Source organism: Poecilia reticulata, chromosome 5 (assembly GCF_904066995.2).
Source record: "Poecilia reticulata chromosome 5, P_reticulata-male-v2, whole genome shotgun sequence".
In the NCBI taxonomy this organism is placed as follows: Eukaryota; Metazoa; Chordata; class Actinopteri; order Cyprinodontiformes; family Poeciliidae; genus Poecilia; species Poecilia reticulata.
In genome coordinates, this window is record NC_088834.1 from 10,565,178 (window position 1) to 10,588,284 (window position 23,107).

Here is a 23,107-nt window from a genome sequence, read left to right on the forward strand (position 1 = left end):
GATAGAAATAAAGACGTGTTACATGATTGCATGACATCCTCTGACTACCTTGAGCTTCTTCGTAACATTTCACCACCTGTCGTTTAACGATCGCCCTTCAAAGTTTGAGCAAAATTGTCTTTTGTAAATTTATAGCCAATAGACAAACCTAAAAAAAGAACAGCAAGCCCACATTTGCTACTTGATGCTATTATAACTGTAAGCTTTTTGTCTATAGTTCATTTTCATTTTCTCTTGTGATCCAACAGCTATTTAAATGAGCGACCATGTCATCTGAAAAACTAATAACTAATTTTTCACTGATTTCAACACTGATTCACAAGAAACACTGTCTGGAGGTGCTGTTTAAAACAAGTAGGAGTTTATATTCAGGAATAGACAGTCACTTCCATCTAATTATGTACAACGAATGACAATAGTTAAATTTTAAGGAAAAAGTGAAGCAACTAGCAAGCTTGAGAAATCAAACCAGCTGTGAAATATGGGAGTGTCAGCCTCATGCTGTGTGGGTGTCAGGCTGCGGGAGGGAGCAGTGAACTTCACCAAGCCGATGGCGTCATAACCAAAGCAATATCTGTAACACTAAATGAAAGCCTCAAGTCATCAGCCATGAATGTAAAACTGGGAACATTGATATGTTCCTTCTTCATATCGATTGATTCACTTGTTTTTCATCACATGTTCCAGACACTCATAATTTGTTATGTACACTCAGAGTGAAGTTTGTTATGTCTAGTTTTTTCGCAAGATTAAAAAATATATATTTATCTCACTTTGTCGAAAAGGTTACATCATAGCCTTAAATGCCTTAAACTCACGATGTTATTCCCTTGACATATTTAATTAATCAAAACCAGGCTTTAGAATCCTAATAGCTGTTTTTTTTTTCCTTCTGTGCATAAAATATTCATCGCTGTATTGTTTCAAAACAAGTCAATTTGCTCTCATTTATCTCTCCCAGTCTGGCAGCTGTCATGAGATCTTCTCTGGATCACAGCATTGTTGTTTTTGCTCTTCGTTGGGCCATCACAACTATTTTTAGCGGCTACGGTTTAGAGGATTTATGGCACAAATCTGTAAAAGCAGTGGGCTCAGAGTTGCTGTCAGCTGATGCACAAAACAGATTTCAGGACCTTCTCTGCCCCCCCCCCAATGTCCACAGTCAGCTGTGATCACGTGTTTTCAGTGACTGTACCTCTCTTCTCCACAGCCTCCGTGCAAAGTCTGACAAAGCGGGGGACGGTGCTCCTTTCTCTCTCGCAGAGCATCTCCAGGCGGCAGCCAAACACCTGATCTGAGGGGCGAAGACAGATGGACACAAACAGGCAGTTTTTTTTTTTCCATGTTGGTTTAAAAGGTTGTTTTCATCATGTCAGAGTTACAAGATGCAGTTAATCTTCCGAAAACGACGTTCAGTGGGAGAGAAACCCCCTCTCGTTTGAGTCAGTTCCCAGCAGACGTGTTTGCTCTCACACTAGATGATGCAATTCAACTCGTGCACTGTACTCCATAAACTATAGAGTAACTTAAATGTGTGGCATCAATATCCAGCTACAATGGGAGAGTTAAAAAAAGAGTACAGCATGCAGCTGGTAACAGCAACTAACCTCAAAAGCTTATTGGATATTTCTGCCTTCCACTGTAGAAGTTACCCTTCCAATAATCTGAATGTTAATTTTAAATCACGATAAAATTAAATTTTCCGACACAAAGCGAGCCCTTGGAATTAAGTCACCATAAAATGAAAAACCAAGACCATACACAGATGATTACGGGTCATCTGGAACCGTAAGAAACGACAGCTTATCGTTGTCAACAAAAATCTGATTTTCTTCTTGACAAGAAATGCCTTGCCGAGGGGGATATGTTAAATGGATTTGCGACAGCTTACTCGTAACATAAAACAGGATGGAGTAAGCACGTTTATTGTCCCAAAAGGTTCTCTCTAAAGGAAAAGCGGACAGAAATTGTGAAAGTTAAAAAAGGTGAAGGAGTCAGGTCTGAGCAGAGGTCACGGCACGGCCACAGCAGGTCTGGTAATGAGTCAGCAGGCAGACCGTAGCTGGAGCTGGAGGCAGGAAGCGTCTTAATACTCAGTTTAGAAAATAACTGTTTTAAAAAGTTGTTTTCTTATTTTTAGCTGCTCTCCGTCGAGTTCAATCAACTTCCCTCCCAACTTCTAAATGTCTGGGGTCAACCTGAAGTATCTTTTTTATGGACAATATTATATATATATATATATATATATATATATATATATATATATATATATATATATATATATATATATATATATATATATATAATGAGGATAATTAGAAGTGTACAATCAAACAGTTTGTGTACCAAGACAGACCGTTATGAGATTTTGACAATAGCATCATTGTCATGAAGTAAAACACTTTGAATATGTGGAAGAAAGAGAGACTTCTGAATGGCTCAATGACAGTTACAGGTGAGGAACCGGCTGACATCAGTGCTTGTGAGATTACCAATACTGGTCAGAACCACAGCAGAAATTACCACATCTACCTGAGTCCACAAGTGAACATTCTTTCCTGTGGTGAAATCAAGTCACCCTGGCCTTGCCACAGAGTTGGCAGGATGCTAGTTTGTTCGATCTCTAAACTACTGGCCCCAAGCATTTCTCTTGACAACGTTTTCCACACAGAGCAGATCACAACTGAACTGAGCTATGAAACTTTTTGTAATCCAAATTTTAGATTTTGTTTGGATGACTTCTCTATTATATGTCTGAATTTTCCTCAATAACATACTGTGAAAGAAGCTGCAGTCATTAAAACTTTAAACCAGTTTGTGTTTAGCACTGATTTTCGTTTACTAAAAATGATTTCTGAACATTTATCAGAAACCAGTTTTATTCTTGTTAGATAAAAAGGACAAGATGTAATCTGTCGTGCTTTTTTCCCCAAAATCTGGACTATTTTTATTTATTTAATCATGAAAATATGATAGAAGTCATGATTGGTTAGGTTATTTGATCTGAATACATGATTCCAGTGAAGGCAAACAGGTCTAATTAAACCACTACAGCTGTGGAAAATAACCTATATTACAATGTTACCAGTACATACATCATTGGTTTAAAATAAGAACGATATTTTAGTACACAACCTTAGAATAAAAGTACAGCAGCCAAACAAATTGGATACACTAAGTAAATATTGAATTTAGTAAAAGAAATAGCAAACATAAACAGCTCAATCCTAAAAGATAAAAATTGCATTCAAAACGTATAATTTTAATTAAATAAGAGCATTTATGAGACCTCCACTTCCTTCCCAAAGCTTCCACTTGACTCAAAAACCTGCTGCATCAAACTGTAGACTTCTCCTACACCCAAGATGGCTGCGCACACCTGCTGCACAGCCAAGTGTACATTTAGTTCAAACTCTTTCTTTTAAAAAGATAAATAAAGAAATAAGGAAAAAAACTATAAAATATGTCTTTAATAGAACAGAAAAAGAAAAGTTTTAGAGAAAGAAATTGGTTAATAAGTCTGTATTGATTATGAAACTTCATGTATTTAAATATGTTTTATTGGTCTTATTTGTTTTTAGTGAATTACTGTGACGTGCTTTTTAATATAATAACCATCTCCTTTTGATCAGGAAAAACTGTTGGAAAAAAAGTGAGATCAGGATGATATTTCAAAAATGTATACATTTCTTTTGTTTTTCAAAAGCATCTAATACATATTTCAATGCTTTTATGGGCAAAACCGCAGATTAATCTGTTGATTTAAATATATCTTAAAATCTGTAAGTAGATTTGTTGATAATAACTGATTTCCTACTGCATGATACAGTCATCTTTTAGATAAAACAGCCCATCTGAAGTTGTGTTGCAGTGTAGCTGGCTCTAATGACAAAGTTTTCACCAGTAGATCTGACAAGACATGCATATCTGTATTTATAGAGCAGGCATTGTGATATTTCTCTGAACATTCAAATGTTATTTATTTCATCCAGCATTTGAAAACAAAGCTTAGACGAGGTGCCGACGGACGTATTTTCCTCCTAAAGCATTTGAATCACAGCTTATTAAATGGCTCATAAGGAACATTCTAAATAACATTACTGCTCACTGCAGCTTAAAGAAGGATGAATAAATTATGTTTTGTTACTAGTGTGAAAAAAGTTACTTACTAAACAGATCAGGAGAATTGCATCACAAAATCACCAGGGAATGTGGCATCACTGCAGGATAAATGCTGACACTTCCTGCCTGCCTTCATAACTTTAATCTGTTTCACTTAAATCACACAAATTCTTTACATAACTTTAAAAAAAATCTTGTGATTTAGCTTTAAGAATAATGTATTATAATAACACATCATTAATTTATAATTCTCCAACTATACTTTTGAATAAACATCTTGGTACTTGGATGTTAAGACAGAAATCTTACCTTTAATGAGCCCTTTCTCCTGCAGAGCCTGCAGAGGAGGTCTTTTCAGGATCAGCTTCTTCAACCGGGTCTTCACTCTTTTCCTCTCCGTGTTTTCCAGGTTAGACACAGAGCGAGGGACTACACAGGGAGAAGAAGAGGAAGCAGCAGAGAGGGAAGACAAGGTAGAGGAGGTCAGTGCGGGGCGTTCGGCTGCGGGCCAGGAGAACAGAGGAGGGGGGATGGTGGTGAGAATGAAAAGCGGGAGCGCCGGGCGACGACGGAGGTGAGCAAGGACAGACGGTGGGATTATCTGCCAAGGGGGCTGAGCTAAGAAATAGGTGGGCTTGATGGAGGAGATGATGGAAGTCAGGATAGAGGGATGCAAGAAGCCTGCATGGAGGTTCAGAGAAAAGAGTGATGATGCTGAGAGAGGCTGTGAATCAGAGAGGAGGGGAGGAATGGCAGGAGTGACGGAGGCACCAGGAGGTCGCGACTTACGAGAATTTCTTCTGTCATCCTCGTCGCCGCTGTGGTCCAGCATCTCCACGCTGCCAGCTCGCCTCAGAGAGTACTGGAGGACGTTTTCTAACGGATTTTCCCGATCCTGCAGAATGAAGAGGGAGGACGATATTGAGTAAGACCGTACAAAATTTTTAAACAAATCACAAATTTATTTATGCTTTTCTGTCAAGTTAAAGTAATAAGACAAGCTTTCAAAGATGTCCAGGAAGCCGGAAGAAGTCTTGATGAAGAAACGGTTGGAAAATGAAACATTTTTCTTTTGTTTTTCAAGAACGTTGATTTTTCTTTTGGCTTTTTATCATATTAAACCAAGAACTTCAAAGTATTTTTTTTGCAGGTTAAAGTCCAGCATCCTCTTGTCTAATATTAATGTTCCACTGGGCAAGGCATTTAACCTCAAGCTCAGTTCATTTAACATTCATTTGCAAATTAAGGCATTGTGAAGAGGAAGCAAAATACATGGTTTTCCAGCTTTTTTACAAGTAAAAATCCAAAGGGGGTATATTTACCTCCCCTGAATAGATCGATTCAATTTTACTGTAATCAATGTTGCAAGTATTTTAAAGCATGTCTCCTTTGCACCTCTGGAGTGGGAAATGTCATTGTTCATTGCCATATAAGTTAAGTTCAGTCATATTGGATAGATTGAAATCCCCAAATCTAACTTAAAAACACACCTGCAATTTGCAAAGTTTAGAGAGGAATGTTAAAGATTAGTTTACAGTCCTGTAAGGAAAGACACAAATCTGATAATGGACACCTGAACTTGTCTGTGGTCTGTTAATAAAAAAGTTGTTTGATCCTCTGGATTTAGAAGATCCTTGGAAGAACAACCAGGCTCATTAGATCTGTCTGTCCAGCTATGAGAGACACCTTGAGTTCTTTTGAGAAAATAAAATAACCCTGAAGTTAAACATTACCAATAGATGCAGATTTCTTAAAAAAAAAAAGTTACACCACAAGAGGAAACTTGATAAAGCTATGTCTGAATCATTTGAAGTTGAGATCAGGCACAGACGATGATCCCAGTAACATCATCAATCACTTATAGGCTATGACAGACTTGTTTGTAAAAGGTGTTTTCCTGCTAACTGCAACTGAGAGTGAAACATGAAGTCAGAAAATAATTTTACAGAATGCCCACTATTTCATGCTTCAGAAAATCACCTAGAACACTTCATAAACAAAATACACAAATGTTACTAGGATAATTTCAGTGAGGAATTGAGTATGGGAAGTATTAAAATATCACAGCAAAGAGATTTTCTCATCATAACGTTAGAACTGAAAAACTGTTCCAAGCAAAATTAAAGTAAGAACCCAATGAAAAAGAATGTTGACAGAATCCCCCATGGGACGTGAGAGTTATAATGTTTTCAAGTAGCTTTCTGAGTTGCTTTCCCTGCTGTCTGCCTACAACAAGACCGCCACACATATTGTGTTTGTTCTAGCTTGACCAAAATAGTCACAGTCTGCAGATCTCTACCTTAGCTTGTAGCTTGTTTGCAGCATAAATATGAGCAGGTGACGGGATTTTCAGTACAGATGGAGCATAGTGTGCTTAAAAATATTTCTACTCTGGAGCAGCTCACATGTGTAGCCAGAAAAACACTGTGCCCCCAGATTGTCTCCTTTTAACACTAAAAATCATTGTTTCGGAGCCAGAAAGGTTTATTTGCAATAAAACTGCAGCGTGAAAAACTAACTGCAACTTTCAGTCTCCCAACAACAAGCACAGCCAAGCCTGGGTACAATTTGGAGGTCTGTGCACTTTTCCACATCAGAGACCCCAGCACATACTACTGCAGTAAATATTGGCATGGAAAGGGTGGGCTGATTAATGCAGCTCCTTGGAGAGATTTTATGGGTGCACAATGTGCATCGCATCAGCAGTACCAAAAGTCAAACCATGACTTCCTTTGAGCTCTGTCAAACGTTATGTTGTACCTTTGGCATTAGGCTAGTCCTATTTTAAATTACATATCTGGATGACATTTCCAGGACCCCTTAATCAAAAGGAGAAACATTTGTGTAAGTTGCATGGTTCTGTCTTTAATTTTAATTCACAAGACACCACAAAACACTGGCATTACCTTGTGGTTGTTCAGAACTAAGTTGCTAAAGGAAACTGAACCTAGTAGATGTTTATGAAACAGAAAACCTGCAGAAACTGAATAAAGAATAAAGCCTAAAAACAATCAAATAACAATTGAATAAACATGTCAACATATAAACAGATCTCTAAATATGATCTTATGCTATGACAAGTGATGACAACCCCTAAGCTGAAGCGGAGCAAAGTCTGGATGCGAATGTTAATTGTTCATATACTGAAGCAGCTACTTTTATATAACAGGAAACCATTGTAGCCACCAACGGAGAAGTGGTGAGTTGGAACTTCACGTTTCTGTGTCTGTGTTTGTCTCACCAGCCTTTCGATGACATTCTTGATGGTGTTGTACCATTCTCTGATCAGAGAGTCTGTGTCTGACTGCAGCAGGAACTCGTTGCCGGTGATGGTCCGCAGCTAAAACAGACACAAACACAATTCTCTAGAAAACAGTCATTTGATTTAAATGGCAGAACAGCAATGACAGAAATCCCAGCCAGATTCGGCTACATTTCTCTGGAAAGGAACAGTTAACCAGTTCTTTTTCCTAATTTTAGGTCATTGAAGAATCATCAAGTCACTCTCACTTCCTTCCTGCAGATGTGACTGTTTTCTTCCCGGTATTACACTTTTATCTGCTGTCAGAGTCCCCAACTTACATTACTAGTGTTTATCTTTGAATAAATCACCTGAAAATCTCTATTTTCACGTGATTAATGTGTTACCTTGAAGACATTTTTCTTGCTGGACAGGTCGTTGGCCCAGTTCAGCTTTGCTCCTCTTAAGTCCACACTGCTCTCTGGGCGGCTGTTTCCTGGTTTCTGAGTTTGATTAACATGTAAAGAAATCATATGTCAATTTTCTCTTGTCTACAATGCCAGAATCAAGCCAATACGTTTCTAATCCACGTATTTTTTTTCCCTCACATTTAAGGGGAGAACTTTTTCCGCTACTTTTCACAGTATGTTATCTTTATCACATATCTATGCTTTTCTCACAACTCCTGCAGCAGAAGTATCTAGCACAAGTTTTATTAGTCTGGAATGTTGCATCTTAATGTCCTGATAACTGAAGATAACAATTAGTTTCGTATTTGTTACGTGCTGTAAAAAGTAAGAAACTTTTGAATTTGTGGAACTTTTAATATTCTAATGACGTTGGTGTGGATGAGCACTTAAAAAGGAAGCAAGTGCAGGCTAATGCACAGGCACAAGTTACTATTGCAGAGTGGACCCAACTTCACCATATACGGAGGGAAATAGTAAATAACAGAACTAAAGCAAAGATAAAAAGAAACAAAACCAGAGGAACTCAGCAGCTTTACTGTGATCTCAGATGTCAACGCTCATGACACGAGACCCAAAGTTATCAGGTTCCAGTTGCAAGGTGAGAAACCAGAGAGATTTACCAGAAATTAAGGTTAATTAAGCAACTGCTAGATTAGCAATAGAAGCAGATTACAAAGTCCATGTTTGCACTCATTGACGGAGGGGAAAAACAAATTACTACTACAGCTACAACTATGTCTTACACATGCAGGGATCAAGTGACATTTTAAGATTAATTTGGGTGAAACTCAAAGCTTCCAAGGAGGAAGTCAGACCTCTGCAGACATTGAAGTTGTTCTTTCAACTTGACACTAGAAGTGTAGCAATTACAATTCCTTGATCTATCAATATAGATTTAAGACAATTATCATTTTTCCTTAAAAACTGCAATATAAGAAGATGCATGAAGAGCAGAGGTGAGGACACCACAAAATTCCGGGGGCGGCACCGATTTATGTTTTCGCATCCACCTGAATAATGTGTAGTTGCGCCACTGGATATGAGAACTAACTAAACAGGCCACCATTTCACAATATTTTTCTATTTAGGCAACTCTGAAATGTGATGTTAATGAAGCTACGTTATTAATATCTATAATATGTAGACTTGAACAAACAGAAAAAACTCCCACTGAACCTCGTATTAGGACAATCAAATATGGTGACGATCCATCAGTTTGAAAACTGTAACTTCTTAAAATCATGGTGGAATTACCTGACCAACAAATAATTAAATCAAGGCCAACTGGATAACTGCTGCAATATGCATCCATATAGACAGCCTAACACACTATTCAACACACAGTCTGATTCTGAATTCAAAACAAATGTAACAAAACTGCTTGTGCAAAATGTTCCCAGCAAACTCTTATTTTTTTTTCTTGTAGTTTTAGTATTCTTGCTGAAAATATATAGACATAAACAAACAAAATCAAATTTCGTCTGAACTCTCACCCAGCTGGACGGTGTCTGAGATTTTGGATCCTTGAAGAAAACAAGACTGTTTCCAACTAACACCACCCAGGAAGGACTCCAGTTTTTTCTGCAAAAACACATTTTTGTTATTCTAGATCAACTCTGGATTTTTATTCGTTTTTGTTCCTCTATTTGTCTAGAAATGTTTTGACTTTCCAAATACATTTCATTGTTGCCGAGTGTGGCCAAGCATAGTATGCTCTATTATAATTACACCTAAATACTCATATCTCTGGCAGATATAGGATCATTTAGGCAATTTTGCATGTAATTTAGCATTGTGTTTGATGTCATGGTATGTAAAAGATTTGACTTTGGAAAAGAGCTCCAAGACATTTGGCCTCCTTCCTATCATCTAATCTTTATTTCCATCCACAGATTCACTAGATTACCAATAATTTCAAGTCAAGAGAAATATATTGATAAATTGGTCACCTTAATCCTAAGTTTGACAGGGTTTTGAGTAATATTGCTTTAGTTTAATAAAAAAAAAAATCACTTTTTAAAGTGTTTTTAAAAATCAATTTTTTTTTTAATCAAAATTTGTGCAAACAGAGGAGAATGTGTCAGGGTTATATCACATTGATCTCAACTATAAACTTATCCGTCATGCAGCCTCACCTCAGCTTCCTGCCTCCTTCTGCAATCTTTGTCTTGTTCAGGAGGCCTGCCTTTTCCAGCTCCTAGGAAAACATGCCAAAGAGTTTAATAGGTATGAAAACCTGCAATGATCATCCAGGCATAGCCTGAAACACAAACAGTATCACCTAAAATAGGCGGAGTTAGCTGGAATTAAAAGAGGCTCTAAGGACATGTTTAAATGTTATGAGTGAAGTTCCTCAGAGAGTTTTTTTTCCCCTCTCTGTAATGTAGTGGCTCCTGAGTGAAGCCATTTAACTTGGCTGTTGCATCATTCAAAAAATAGCAGTAGGGGAGCTGCTGTGAAATCTCCCACTGCGGTATGGCCCCGTTTAGGATGCGAGAGAGTAAATACTGTCTGTGAAGCTATACTGTAAGTGCTCAGTGCAGTATGGGATGACTTGTTAGTGAGAGAAGGCAACTTTAAACAGAAACCCCCCAAAATAATGGTGTATTTTTTTTATAGACAATATAAAATATCTGTTGTAGAAGTGGATCTGCTCGCTGGCAAGGCAATTATTACTGGTCCCCCCTTACAAAGTCTGCAATACATTCAAACATTGTTGATTTAGAAAGTTTTCTGAGTGCGTTATTCTTATATTATTATTATTATAGACAATCGTTAAGACCGCTAAAATTTACCACATTCAGTCAGTCTTCTAGACTGACTTTAGTGGGAAGAGGAAGTGGCTGCTTTAGGAAATTATTGTAGCGAAAACATTTCCCATGAATTCATATCCACACAAGCAACATTTTAGGTTTTCTCACCGGTGTGCCTCCGTCACTGTCCGGAGAGCTCTCTGGAGAAGGAGGTTCGACAATGATGTTGGTCACATTGGAGGAGGAATCTCTGCGCTGCTGGACCAGATACAGAAAATAAAGAGAGCATTACCAGAACTGTTCACTCATCTGCGTTTGTGTGCAGAAGGCATTTGGCTTTGCGTGGTAATTACTTGCTTATTAATCGATAATTATTTCCTCTGTGTAAGAACCGCACACACGGCTGATGAGCGTGTGAACATGTTTCCGTGTTTGCATGGAGGGCAATACCTTTCCATTCTCAGACAGGATCACAGACTGCGTGTGGCAGAACTGCTGCTTGGCACCATGCTGGGATCCAGAGTTACGGCACTGTTCTTCTGTATTTGTTAACGCAGATGTGCTCAACATGTCGGAGGAGACGTCTCGCTCAATGTTCTTTACCAGCAAATGGTTAATGTCATGTAAAAGACAGAACAAAAAAAAAACAGCAAAGAAAACAAACAGGTGATTGAATGCAAGTGGTTTGAAAAGATGTTATGCTGCTGTGAAGATGCACTTGGACTTGTTTTTTTTTTCTCACATTTAAACATTTCAGATCATCAAAGAAATATTAATATCAGACAAACAAAACCAGAGTGCTCTTCTTTGTAGGGCTGGTTTCATTCCTCCCCACTGGAGGGTTTTCATGTTTAGGGTCATGCCACAGCATCTCATTTGGACTTATGTCCAGACTTAATGTTAAGCCAGCACAAAGCCTTCATTAATTTATGTTATCCGTCAAGAGGTCGACTTTCTGGTGTGTTTTCAATCACTATCCTGTTGCAAAACAAAAGTGAGTTCGACATTCCTTTTCAATTTTCTGATGGAGAACAAAATTCTTGCTTTCATCAATTATGGCAGCAGTTCCTCCAGGTCTGGCATCAGCAAAGCAGCATAAGCCCATCACACCACCATCATGTTTGAATATATGAATAAATGAACACTGTGCACACCAGCATAACTTAAAGGCTAGTCAGCTAAGGCTCGTCAGCTAAGGTAACCACTATATTCACAAATGTGTGAAGGAGGTCGACTCTTTTTGCATGGTAGCCACAAATGAATGTGTTCACGAGTGGGGCTTGTACTTTTGAGAACTTTGAACTGAAGAATTGTTTTCTAAATGAGGAACACTTTTTCTTTATGGACAGAAGATGAAGCAAAAACACACAGAGAAGCTGCAGCTTTGGAGTCTCTCAACAACGTGTTGTCTTTATGGCTTTAGAATTGTCAAGAAAATGTGCAGTGAATGAGTGCTTTTGTCAAAGGCAACTAAAACTTTTTTTTTTTTTTGTCATTTTCACTACTACTGTGAGTTTTCAATTATGCAACAGTTTCAAAGCCAAAAATAGAATACAATTTTCCCTCCTAGCAAATTCTATCTATGCTAACTTGAAGGTAATAAGACGACAACCACAGATACAAAAGTAGTCCAAATGAAAACATTTAAGGGCTGCACGGTGGCGCAGTTGGTAGAGCTGTTGCCTTGAGGCAAGAAGGTTCTGGGTTTGATTCCCGGCCCCGGTCTTTCTGCATGGAGTTTGCATGTTCTCCCTGTGCATGCGTGGGTTTTCTCCGGGTACTCCGGTTTCCTCCCAGTCCAAAAACATGAGTGTCAGGTTAATTGGCCTCTCCAAATTGCCCCTAGGTGTGAGTGTGTGTGCATGGTTGTTTGTCCTCTGTGTTGCCCTGCGACAGACTGGCGACCTGTCCAGGGTGTACCCCGCCTCTCACCCGGAATGTTACCTGGAGATGGGCACCAGCAACCCTCCCGACCCCACTAAGGAACAAGGGTGTAAAGAAAATGGATGGATGAAAACGTTTAAATATTTGAGAGCAGCTGTTTAGGAAAATATCAGCTATTTACACTTTGAAGACACTAGGTGAGAATAAAATGTATCCAACAATAACAATATGTTTATTTGCTAAATGGCACAACATAGAAATAAATCAGAAGTTTACATACAGTTCTTCAGTATTAGCACTTCCTTTGAACTGTGTGATTTGGGTCAAGTCTTTATGGTTTCCATCAACAAACTAGTTAGCTGGAGTTCTGGCCCATTCCTCCTGACAGAATTGGTGTAACCGAGTCAGGTTTGTAGGCCGCCTCACTCCCACATCCCTTTTCACATCTGCTCACAATCTCTCCATAGGCTTGAGATCAGGGCTTTGTCCTGGCCACTCCAAAAACACTGACTTTGTTGTTCATAAGCCACTTTGTAATCACTCTGGCTGTATGCTTATTGTCCATTTGAAAGGCCAATCTATGCCTAGGTTTTACTTCCTACTCTGACTTTGAATATAGCTTCAATATTTTCACATAATATTATTTCCTCATGATGTCATCTTCCAGCATCAAAACAGCCCCACACCCTGATGCTGCCACCCCTATATTTTGCAGTTAGGATGGTTCAAGCATTCCGCTTTTTTCCCCAAATGTAGCAATGCTCTATTTAATTCAAACACTTTAGTTATCCAGAGAAAGACAGTTAAAGGACGCACAATAAATTATTGTATTATGGTAAAACATTTTCTCTTTAGTTTCATAAGACCACTGGACATGTCTCCAAAAATGAAGGTCTCTGTTCCTGTGTGTACATTTTGTTATTTCTTTTGGAGTGATGGGTTCTTCCTCGATGTCAGCACAGGACAGGTTTAGTGTGGATTATGACTCTGTCTCACCAGCTTCAGCATCATCTTTTTCTCATTGCTTAAAGAGACGGTCATCATTTTGTCTGTAAATATCTTATCATATTTTTTTCTCTCATGATTGAGGAATTAAGCAAATAGAAATCATTTTTGTAATTCTAATTGACCTAAAACAAGAGAAGTTTGGTCTGATTTAATGTCAGATAGAGAGAAAAAAAATTTGTACATGTCTTTTAAATGCAGTACTGAACTGAGTTTAGAAGTAGCTCTTGCTTATGGATGAATTAGCACAACACTGATTACCAAGCAGGATTTTTTCTAGTGGGAAGCAAAGTCACTGAAGTTATTTTGATGTCTTGCTTTGTTAGGCAAATGCATCCAGTTGTTCAGGGAAAATATGTAAAACTAGAACAGGGAGTTTTTGTCTTTGACATTTTGTTCCAAGGTTATAGCTAGGAAGAAATGCTTTAAATGCCCTCTGGTGCTAAAAGTGCAGCAGGTAGAGAAAAATCGCACCTGCTTCATCTGCCAATTGCTGTCAGTATTCCTCTGGTGGCTGCCAAAGAGATAATCAGGCGACAGCTGAAAAGAAAGACGGAGAGTCAGAAGGACAATGACAGAAAACAAAGATTAACAGCTGCTATGTTCACTGTATTTCAAGTTAAGAGTTTTAATTCATTTCCTCTGAAACTGACAGCAAGGGGATAAAGTAACATCTAATCTTCAGTTCCTTTTTGTCAGTTTCTGTAAAAATTAAAGTTGCAAAAACTTGTGTGTTTTATATTTTTTGTGAGAAACAGGATGCTGACAAATTTAAGCTCAGATCAGATATGAGTCTAAACTCACAACACCTCTTAAAGCGACCTCCCTGGGCTGCCAACATGCTGCCAGTTATGACTAATATAACCCAGCCCAAGAGTTCACACACAGACACCATGACTCGTTTGTACTCATCTGAAGTTAATGAGAGGCAGTAACTGAGCTGTGAGAGAGCAAAGCTCTTTCTCTAACTCAAAGCTGTTGCTCTCAGGCTTTTCTGTTCAGCTGCAGAGAAACGGTGTCAGCAACTATTGCCCCGAACATAAAAACCCAATATGAGAAAACGATATTTCCAAAGCAGTCAAGTCAAGCAGATCGAGTCCAACTCAGCATGCAGAACACATCATGTGCTGCCAGTAAAACCCAGTAAGCGCAGAGCAAAACCAGCAATAACGCAGAGAAGAAAACTCACAGCAAAGGTGCTCATTATGACTGCTCAGCAGCTCGCACAGCTCAGGCCAATTCGAGTTCCCCGTGGCTTGTTATCTGTCGACTATACCTCCTCGGCCTCCTGTGGTTCATATCATGACAGCCCTTTTGTCCGAGCGCTGAATGTAAAAAACTCATGCACCTCTTCTCTGCGCAACAGTTCGAATCTACTTCCCCATTCAAGAGGGAAGCTGCCTTTATCAGCCCACACAGTCAGTCTCGTGTACAAGAGCAGATCAGGAAGGTGTGTGCTCAACTGAATCATCACAGCAAGTTAACGTTGCCACATTTACCACTGTCCAACTATGTCTGTCTGCATGAGCTATAACATACAACTCTTACTTTATTGAAAGAGAAAAAGGCCGATTGTAATTTAAGCTTCAACCATTAAGTGATAGGAAAAACCAAACAATATATCTATGTGTTGCATTGGTAATTCTCAGGAATAAATTTAACTTCCTGTTCTAGAGCCTATTCAAAAACTGGGTCTTCAACCAGTTCTGTGTTTAATCAGTTTTTCTATTTTCTGAAAAGGCTTTAAGTTTTATGTGGCCTGTTAGTAGGAATGGTTCAGCACAGGCAAAACCACACTAAGTTTGAATGCATCAAACTGACTGACTAAGTGTTGTAACCTTCATCTCTGAGCTGACATTGAAATGTTAAGATGCAGGTTTCACACAAAGGAGGTTTTAAATGCTATAAGCATTTTACTGTACAAAAAAAAATATTATTTCTGATGCAATGCAGTAGCTTGAAGGATGAAAAAACTGGACTTTCTGAAAGAAATGTATTTTCCAGTTCAATGTTTGGAACATCAATAGCATAAACTAAAGTCATGTAAGTGTGTTTGGCACTTTAATAAAAAAAACAACAAAAAAATAATAATAAACAGAAAATGCTGATAATTATGGTTACATTAACATAACTAAAAACAAAAATTGTATATTATTTTATTGTTTAGATTATGATACATAAAAATATAAAAAATATAGAACAAACAGATGCCCAGAATATTATGCTTTTTTTTTTCATTTTGTTTCTTATTGAACAATACAGATCTGATTGCTGATAGCTTTTTTGCTCAGTTAGCCAAGCTTAGTTAGCTTGCTAACATAGGTTTTACAACAACTACAGTGATAAATGGTGCTCCTTTAGTTTCCACACCCCAGATGTTTTGGGCTTTTTGTGATTAAAAATGTTTCTATACATGCCATATTTAATGCTGCAGAGTAGCAGTAACATGTGGGGGAGGGGCAATTCTATTTACTCTACATCTGGAGAGAACTCCAGATGTAGAGTAAATAGAACTCCAGTACTTTCTCTAGGACTGCCTTAAAAGGACATTTTTCTAACAGTTTTAAAACTATGATTTCTAAAATCTTAATGAGTCTTGAAACAAGTAACTGGACCATGATGACTGGGAGGCTGAAGAGGCAATTAAAAAAAAAAACCCTCAGGATTCAGTATTTAGAATAAAAGGATACAAATGGGTTTTATTGAAAACACTATGCAGTTCTGTGAAGTTTATGTGCAAATACCACCTGCTCCCATCAACTCTACCCAACATGCGTCGAACTAAGCTGACACAGGTGTGCGACCACATTTCAGGGTAAGTGGAAACTAGAAAACAAGTAAGCAGAGCAGTTAAACGTGTGCAGGAAGGGATGGGTAAATGTCATAAAGAGCTTCTACAGACAGCTTTCCAACAAAATCAACAGACACCTTCACTGAGAAAAAAATAATGGAGTTAAATAAGATCTTTAATCAGATAAATTAGCATGTTTGGGGAACATCTAAAGACTGCACCTTTGATTATAGTTCATTAGGATGGATTAATTTTATAGGTGAACAGCTGGTTTGATGTTTGCCTCCAGAATTTTTATGAATTTTTTTATCCAATGTTTTGTCCACTTTGCTTTACTAAACTGTTTCTTCCACATCGCTGGATTCAACAATAGGCCAACGTATAACTGAGCCATCATTATAAAGTCTAGCTAAAGAGGTTCCTCTCCTTCTCTCATTCCAGAGGACTTATTTCCAACACACTTGCCTACAGTATAGGATCACTGGTAAACCTCACATGGATGGAAAAAAAAAAGATTCTACTGACTATTTAGCAATTATGCTGGAGTTGCTTCAAAGATAAAATATATTCCAAACTCTAGAGTTTCTTAAATCATCATAAAGGCTATTTTTCAGTTGGCAGTTCTGTTATTATAATAATACCACAAGGATTCTTTGCAGAACCAGTCAAATTGCACGTTAATACCAAAAAGAAGTTCTCAATTCACAGTTTGACTTCAACAATGTCTTCTAAGAGTAGTTTTCTTTACTCCACACATTTTCCACTGACTATACCAGGGTAAGAATAGATTGCATAGGGAGAAATCAGCTGAGGTAGGGAGGTGTTACTTCTGGTTTTAACATAAAAATTTGGGGTGAAGCGTCATAAAGGAGAATACAAAATATTTCAAATCAGAGCAATTTTGGCATTACTTTTTACCATATAACTGTTTAAAGTTTAATTACTGAAAGTCACAGCCTTTAAATTTTACAAGAAAAAAGCTGTTTTCTGCTAACAGCACTCTCAAAAAGCCGTGAGGTACCATAGGAACGGGTCAGGCAACGCTCAACATCAGCAAACAGAACTGACAGCAGCAGCGGTGAAAATTCACAAGACAGCAGGCTGAGGGTTTAGGGTGGAATGTTGGAAACACACTTTTAGAGGTGTTAAGCATACATGCTTTTGGGCTGTAAGAGGAAGTCTGAAGTCTAAAACCCCTCATAAATACAAAGAAGCATACAAACTTCTCACACAAAAACCCTCTGTGAGATTTGAACCTACAACTCTTTATGAGTTTACTTTGTGAGTAAGCAACCAAGTTCCTTCCTAATATTGAAGGAAAATTTACATTAGATTCTTAACATCATAAAAAATGTTGTCACCTTCTTTATATTAATGACCATATCCAATCCAAACCCATTACATAAATGGTGAATTTCTAAAACTTATTTAAAAGCTCTAAATCCCTTGAGTAGCTAAACTTTTTAATTTGCGCCTTTACGTCAATCACTTGGTTTGTACAAATCAAACAATGCACGCTGATCTCTACTGCAGTTGTCGGTGAAGTTTTATGCTCTTTGAAGATCAATTCAACCTCTACTAAGTTCAGCCCGGGATCATCTATAAGTCAAGCTGAAAGCTAGCACAGATGAGCTGATTAAGAAGTCAAAGCAAAAAAGGTTTCAAAGATACTTCCATAGATAAAAATCTAGACTTGAGAGCACTTTATGTTGGCACGTTATATGGGTCATTCTGGTTGTAACACCTGGTTCACAAACCCATGAGGTATGCAGTACGTATTACACGTCATGTTGCGCAGAATAAATAGCGACACATATAGGTCAGCAGAACTGAAGCTGACTTGATGGGGGGAACCACTGCTTTGATCATCTGTGCACTTTTCTTGATGAACAACATTAAATTTGAAACACTGATGCAATACTGAGGCAAGGCACCATTCAGACGCAAAATGCTTATCTCTGGCAATCTGGATCATGCAGCTTGTGTTGATTTACGTCGCAGACATCATCACCGATTTGGTGAATGGATAAATTTCCGTCATGGACTGCTTTCTTCAAGCATTTAAAACTATAGATTAATCAGTTCAAACACACACAAGCTTGACTGCAAGATAAAACCCTTTGTTATCAAGATGTTCAGTTTTACAACACTGGGAAGTTTGGGGTAAAAGGCTTAAATTTGTTTTGACGATGTAGGTTTAAAGTACTCAACTAGTCTTCCTGTTTGTGGCTCTAAAGGCTCTGAGTCCAGTTCAGATAGCATTAGGTTATAATGCATGACAATGATGAGCTCCCTATGCTCTAACCAAAAATCTTAATGTTGAAGAATCTGTCTTCAACATTAGTAAAAGGCAGTAAAAGGCTATTTAAAAATTTTTAATTTCTCTTTTTTTTCTATCTTTGATTCTGAGCTGGCAGTGAAACACAAACACAAAAGATTCACATGAAAGAGGTGGGCAGTCGTGCATGTGTGTGTGTGTGTGTGTGTGTGTGTGTGTGTGTGTGTGTGTGTGTGTGTGTGTGTGTGTGTGTGTGTGTGTGTGTGTGCGTGTGCGTGCGTGTGTGTGCGTGTGCGTGCGTGTGTGCGTGTGTGTGGCGGGGTGTGTGTGTGTGTGGTTTGTGCGGTTTCTGTTTACAGATGACAGAGCACAGCTACTTGCACTTAAACATGCTGTGCAACATTATTATTATTTTGTAATGTTTGCTATCAGGGAAGAGCACTAAGTTAGTAAATAAAAAGCCAAGAGACTTTTCCAAAGAATCAAATTAATTATCATTAAAGATTAATGTATATCTGCACACTACTGACTCACTTGGTAAACAAATAAACACATTTTCTTACTATAGCAAACATCCTCTTGTGAAGAGTAGCTTTGATTAAATTAATTAAAAGGCATTTTGAGGGTTTATTAAAAAAATACGTAAATAGCTGGTGGAAAACGTAACATAATATAAATAGATAACTAAGCATCTTTCTAAAAGCTATCTCCTGTTAAAAAGAAAAATATAAAAACAATATGAATGTCAAATTCTATACTATATTACTACTAACAGGTTTACTACTAACAGAGAAATGGATCTCTGACACAATCGCTCCAGATTATCCAGAGTCCTAGCTCTTGTCCTGTATGCTTTTTCTTGAGATTACACAGGTTTTCCATTGAATTTGGGCCCGGTGGGGTGAAGCTAGAGGACACAGTTATCAACCAGATAAAGAGACTTCAGACATGCATAATTTCCCTTTGATTTGAAAACTCAAATCTGAGGCATACTGCATCTCCTGCAGTTCCTATGTTAAACAGTGGATGTCACAGCAGATCAAATCAACCAGATTTCAACAATTAGTAGCGAAGGAGTCTACAGAGGAAGTGCATTCCTAATGCAAATATAGCTGCGAGACTTTGAAAGTTTTCGACGTGTCACGTTCTGCAGTAATTGTTCCCTCTGTGTTCATGTTCAACTGAGCATTTGCTTGTAAAAATATAAATGCTTTCAGGCTACCTTGCAAAAACGTTCGGTCTAAGTCTCGTTTGACGGCAGCACACAGTTTCAATATAAATCCTACAGGCTTTAAGCTAATTTCATACGTTTACATATATAAGGGTAGAACAGAGAAGTTATTTTTTATCGATGGCATGTCGATAGATCTAATGACCAGACCTTGAAATGTACTTCCCTGCCATGTTTAGATACATCCCTGCTTCTACACAAATGAATCAAATGACTGGCTAATCACCAGGCCTCTGCAGAGCTAAAACTTGCTGATCTGATTTAGGAATGCTGGAGAAGGAAAGTACCTAAAAGTGGAAGAAAGGAAGATCTTGAGGACTGAAGTTTAAAAGTTGTTATGGGAGAGTTACTGAAATGGTGAAAATGCTCCTCTTTGTCCACTAAAGTTTATGGAGATATTTTCATAATTTATTTTTTTCTCCACACTGTGCATGGTAAAATAAACTGCAAAGCATTCATCGCTCCAATTTGCCTGTCACAGTGAGTTATTTTGACCTAATTCTTGCTCTGAGTGTAAACATCGAGAACGTTTAAGTAGTAGCTATTTCCTTGCAGCCATTTCCAGATTTATGTAGCAAACTTCAAGGATATGTTCTCTTGTCTTTTTCATTTTGAAGAGTACTTGGAATTAGTATAACATCACATTTATACCCTCTTTAAACAGTCAAATAATGAAAAAAAAAACACAAGATTGTGTTAACCAAATTAGTCTAAATACATTTTAGGATTTCTGCAACACACTTAAGTGACACAAATAATTTTGGAGGCTGCTGAGAATATATAACTTTAGTCTGAAACTCTAACCATTCAGTGAACTTTAATCTCCAATTGTAACTTTGTGTTCTCTCCACAACTCAATCAACAGCTGAGAAAGAAATAGGTTTCTACACATCAACAGATGAAGAGAATGAGGAACCATTTTGGCCTTTTGTTTAAACTGAAACGTGTTTACGTGCGGGTAAACCAAATGCAGTCACTCCACAGCACATGTTCTTTCCACTTAAGCCACAGCAGCTGACTCATTAAAACACAAACAATCCTTACATTTCATGTAAGCTGAGCTGTTTCAGATAAATCTACTGAATTCCACATAACTGGTTCAGTTACATTTGATCCACCTTTACGAGGCGTAGAGTAGAGTAGAGTATTTACCCTGTGCATAGTTCCATTGCCCGTCTTAGAGAGGGGTAGTGACAGATGGCTGGTGTCCCGGGGTAACGTCTGAGCCTGTGCTGGACTGCCCTGCATGAGACAAACACACACAAATCTTGAAACATGGATTACCTTCTTTAAATATAACTGTTGATTTCATTTTTAAATTAATCATTGGCTTGACACCAATAATCTTATTTGCTAATATTTTTGGATAAACTGAATTTTTTCTAATTGACTCAAAAGTCTCCTTTGTTTGCAAAGCAAACAAGGGAGTTTTTATTTTTTGTTTGTTTCATTTGGAGAACTTTAGCTCGGTGGATTTTGTTTCCTCCAGGCAATGACCTGCAAAATGATTTAAAAGCTAAAAAGCCACAAATGCCCCACCTACATCACAGTTTAAATAAATTATGATGATACGACGAAGAAGGAAGTAGCTGTCAAAAAAGGATCCAAGTTTTTAGAGAAATAAAGCCCAGCACAATGATGTCAAAAAAACTCACTGTATCTGTTTACTCATCTGCTTGACCAACATCACGGATGAAGAAAGTTGCATACTATACATTACCCAGCGAAATAATTTATAGCTCTTAAAGTTTTTACATTTAGTCTCTAACAACCACAAACCTGAAGAGGCTTCATAGGGATTTTTGCAGCAGACCAACACAAGGTGGTGCATTGGGGAAGAAAAAACATGAACCAAAAAGCAAAATTATGTACTCCACATTTACATTCAGCACCTTCTACTTTTTGTTTACCCCTTAATAAAATCCAGTGAAACATGTTGCCTTTAAAAGTCTGTTTATTAGTAGAGAGTCTATGCGTGTAATTTAATCTCAGAATAGATCCAGATGTTCTGTGAAGGCCTCAGAGGTTTTTTTTGAGAACGTAAGTGAGTAAACAGCATCATCAAGATCACAGAACAAACCAGACATGGAAAAAAGTTGTGGAAAAGTTTACATCAATTTAACACAGCAAGCATGTTAAATAAAGTGCCCAGGTCACATGAGACCAAAATTGCAACTTTAAACCAACATACAGCTCTAAATGAAACTATAACCCATGCCAACTGGTAACAATGTTGTTTGCAGCATCATGCTATAGAAATGGGAAGTTTGTCAAAGTTTATAGAAAGATTGATGTAGCTAAAAACAAAGCAATCCTTAACTTGTTACAGGCTGCAAAAAAGTTGAGAACACTGCTGTGGTGGAAGTTCAGCTTTCGACAAGACAATGCAAACATGCAAAACGTGTTTTTCAGGAATTTAAAAAAAAATTATAAATACATATTTCAAAAAGTACATTATAAATTAACTAACCATTAAGAAGGAAAGCAAGTTTGAAGCCATGTGTCATGCTCAAAGTTATATAGGAGTCTCTCCTTAAGAACTAGACCATTTCAATAAAAATAACTAGATCTTTAAATCCTGTGCCTTAGTAAAAGGAGAAAATACCATACAGGCTTATACATGCAGACTTGTGTGACTGAAAATGTCCCCATTTGTGTTGATACAGGCAAGCCATAGAAACCTGGAAATGAGCCTCGCCTTTTATTCCATACCATGACCTCCACTGCACTCTCCTTTAAGAGAAGACACTTTCATCTGGCTCAGAACCTGCCAACCTTTTCACACTTTAAGACCTATTCAGCAGCAGAAGGAAAGAAAAGGCTTCAGAGGGAACAGAAAGTACCTGCTGCGATGGACTCTGATTGGTGCACTGAGAACGAGCCCGGCGAGGGGGTTTCCATGACCTCTCCTTGGTAATGCTATTGACATAATAGCATCTACCTGAGCTTGGATCAGAATATTGTTCCCACAGGTCCATGATCTGTAAGGGCTGCTGACCCACAGCTGGGATGGGGGGCTCCTGCTGGGACAGACGCTTCTCCGGCTGCATTTCAGCATAAATAGGGGAGTCTTGCCAGGAGAGCTGGGACATGTAGGCCTCAGTTGGGACCTTGGATGAAAATAAAATGCATATAAATTCATTTGATGTTAAGCAACAACATTATATTCCAAAAATACCACACTTCTTGTTTACTATTTTCTGCTACAGATAAACAAGGAGTAATGCTGTTGTAGTGGCGATTGTTTGTCAAACCAAACATCCAACTTAAGTTCCATTAAGCCACTAAGGCACTGGGTTCAAGTTTCTTTAACGCAGGCAAAAAAAGAAGGT

General features: G+C 38.0%; 1 protein-coding gene and 1 long non-coding RNA gene across 11 annotated transcripts in view; one reads left to right on the forward strand and one right to left on the reverse strand.

Annotated features, from left to right (window-relative positions):
• The window catches only part of arhgap9 (Rho GTPase activating protein 9), a 56,378-nt gene that overhangs the window by 10,716 nt on the left and 22,555 nt on the right, over positions 1 to 23,107 (reverse strand). For 4 of the 10 annotated variants that reach the window (XR_001776639.2, XM_008408465.3, XM_017304981.2 and 1 more), the window contains exons 5-16: positions 22,619 to 22,885; positions 20,928 to 21,017; positions 13,950 to 14,015; positions 11,037 to 11,183; positions 10,755 to 10,844; positions 9,969 to 10,030; positions 9,327 to 9,414; positions 7,771 to 7,866; positions 7,364 to 7,462; positions 4,912 to 5,017; positions 4,432 to 4,551; positions 1,196 to 1,294 (exon numbers count right to left, since the gene is read on the reverse strand). Coding sequence is in view for 9 of the 10 variants with exons in the window: in XM_008408465.3 (XP_008406687.1) it covers positions 1,196 to 1,294; positions 4,432 to 4,551; positions 4,912 to 5,017; positions 7,364 to 7,462; positions 7,771 to 7,866; positions 9,327 to 9,414; positions 9,969 to 10,030; positions 10,755 to 10,844; positions 11,037 to 11,183; positions 13,950 to 14,015; positions 20,928 to 21,017; positions 22,619 to 22,885 (1,330 nt within the window). In the remaining variant the exon portion in view is untranslated. The remainder of the gene's footprint in view (positions 1 to 1,195; positions 1,295 to 4,431; positions 4,552 to 4,911; positions 5,018 to 7,363; positions 7,463 to 7,770; positions 7,867 to 9,326; positions 9,415 to 9,968; positions 10,031 to 10,754; positions 10,845 to 11,036; positions 11,184 to 13,949; positions 14,016 to 20,927; positions 21,018 to 22,618; positions 22,886 to 23,107) is intronic. The other 6 variants (XM_008408464.3, XM_081607003.1, XM_008408466.3 and 3 more) reach the window with 6 other exon arrangements.
• On the forward strand, positions 1,236 to 22,623 carry LOC145551659 (uncharacterized). Its single transcript, XR_014087542.1, has 3 exons — positions 1,236 to 1,325; positions 4,532 to 5,047; positions 22,442 to 22,623. It is a non-coding gene; the product is annotated as an uncharacterized LOC145551659 (long non-coding RNA).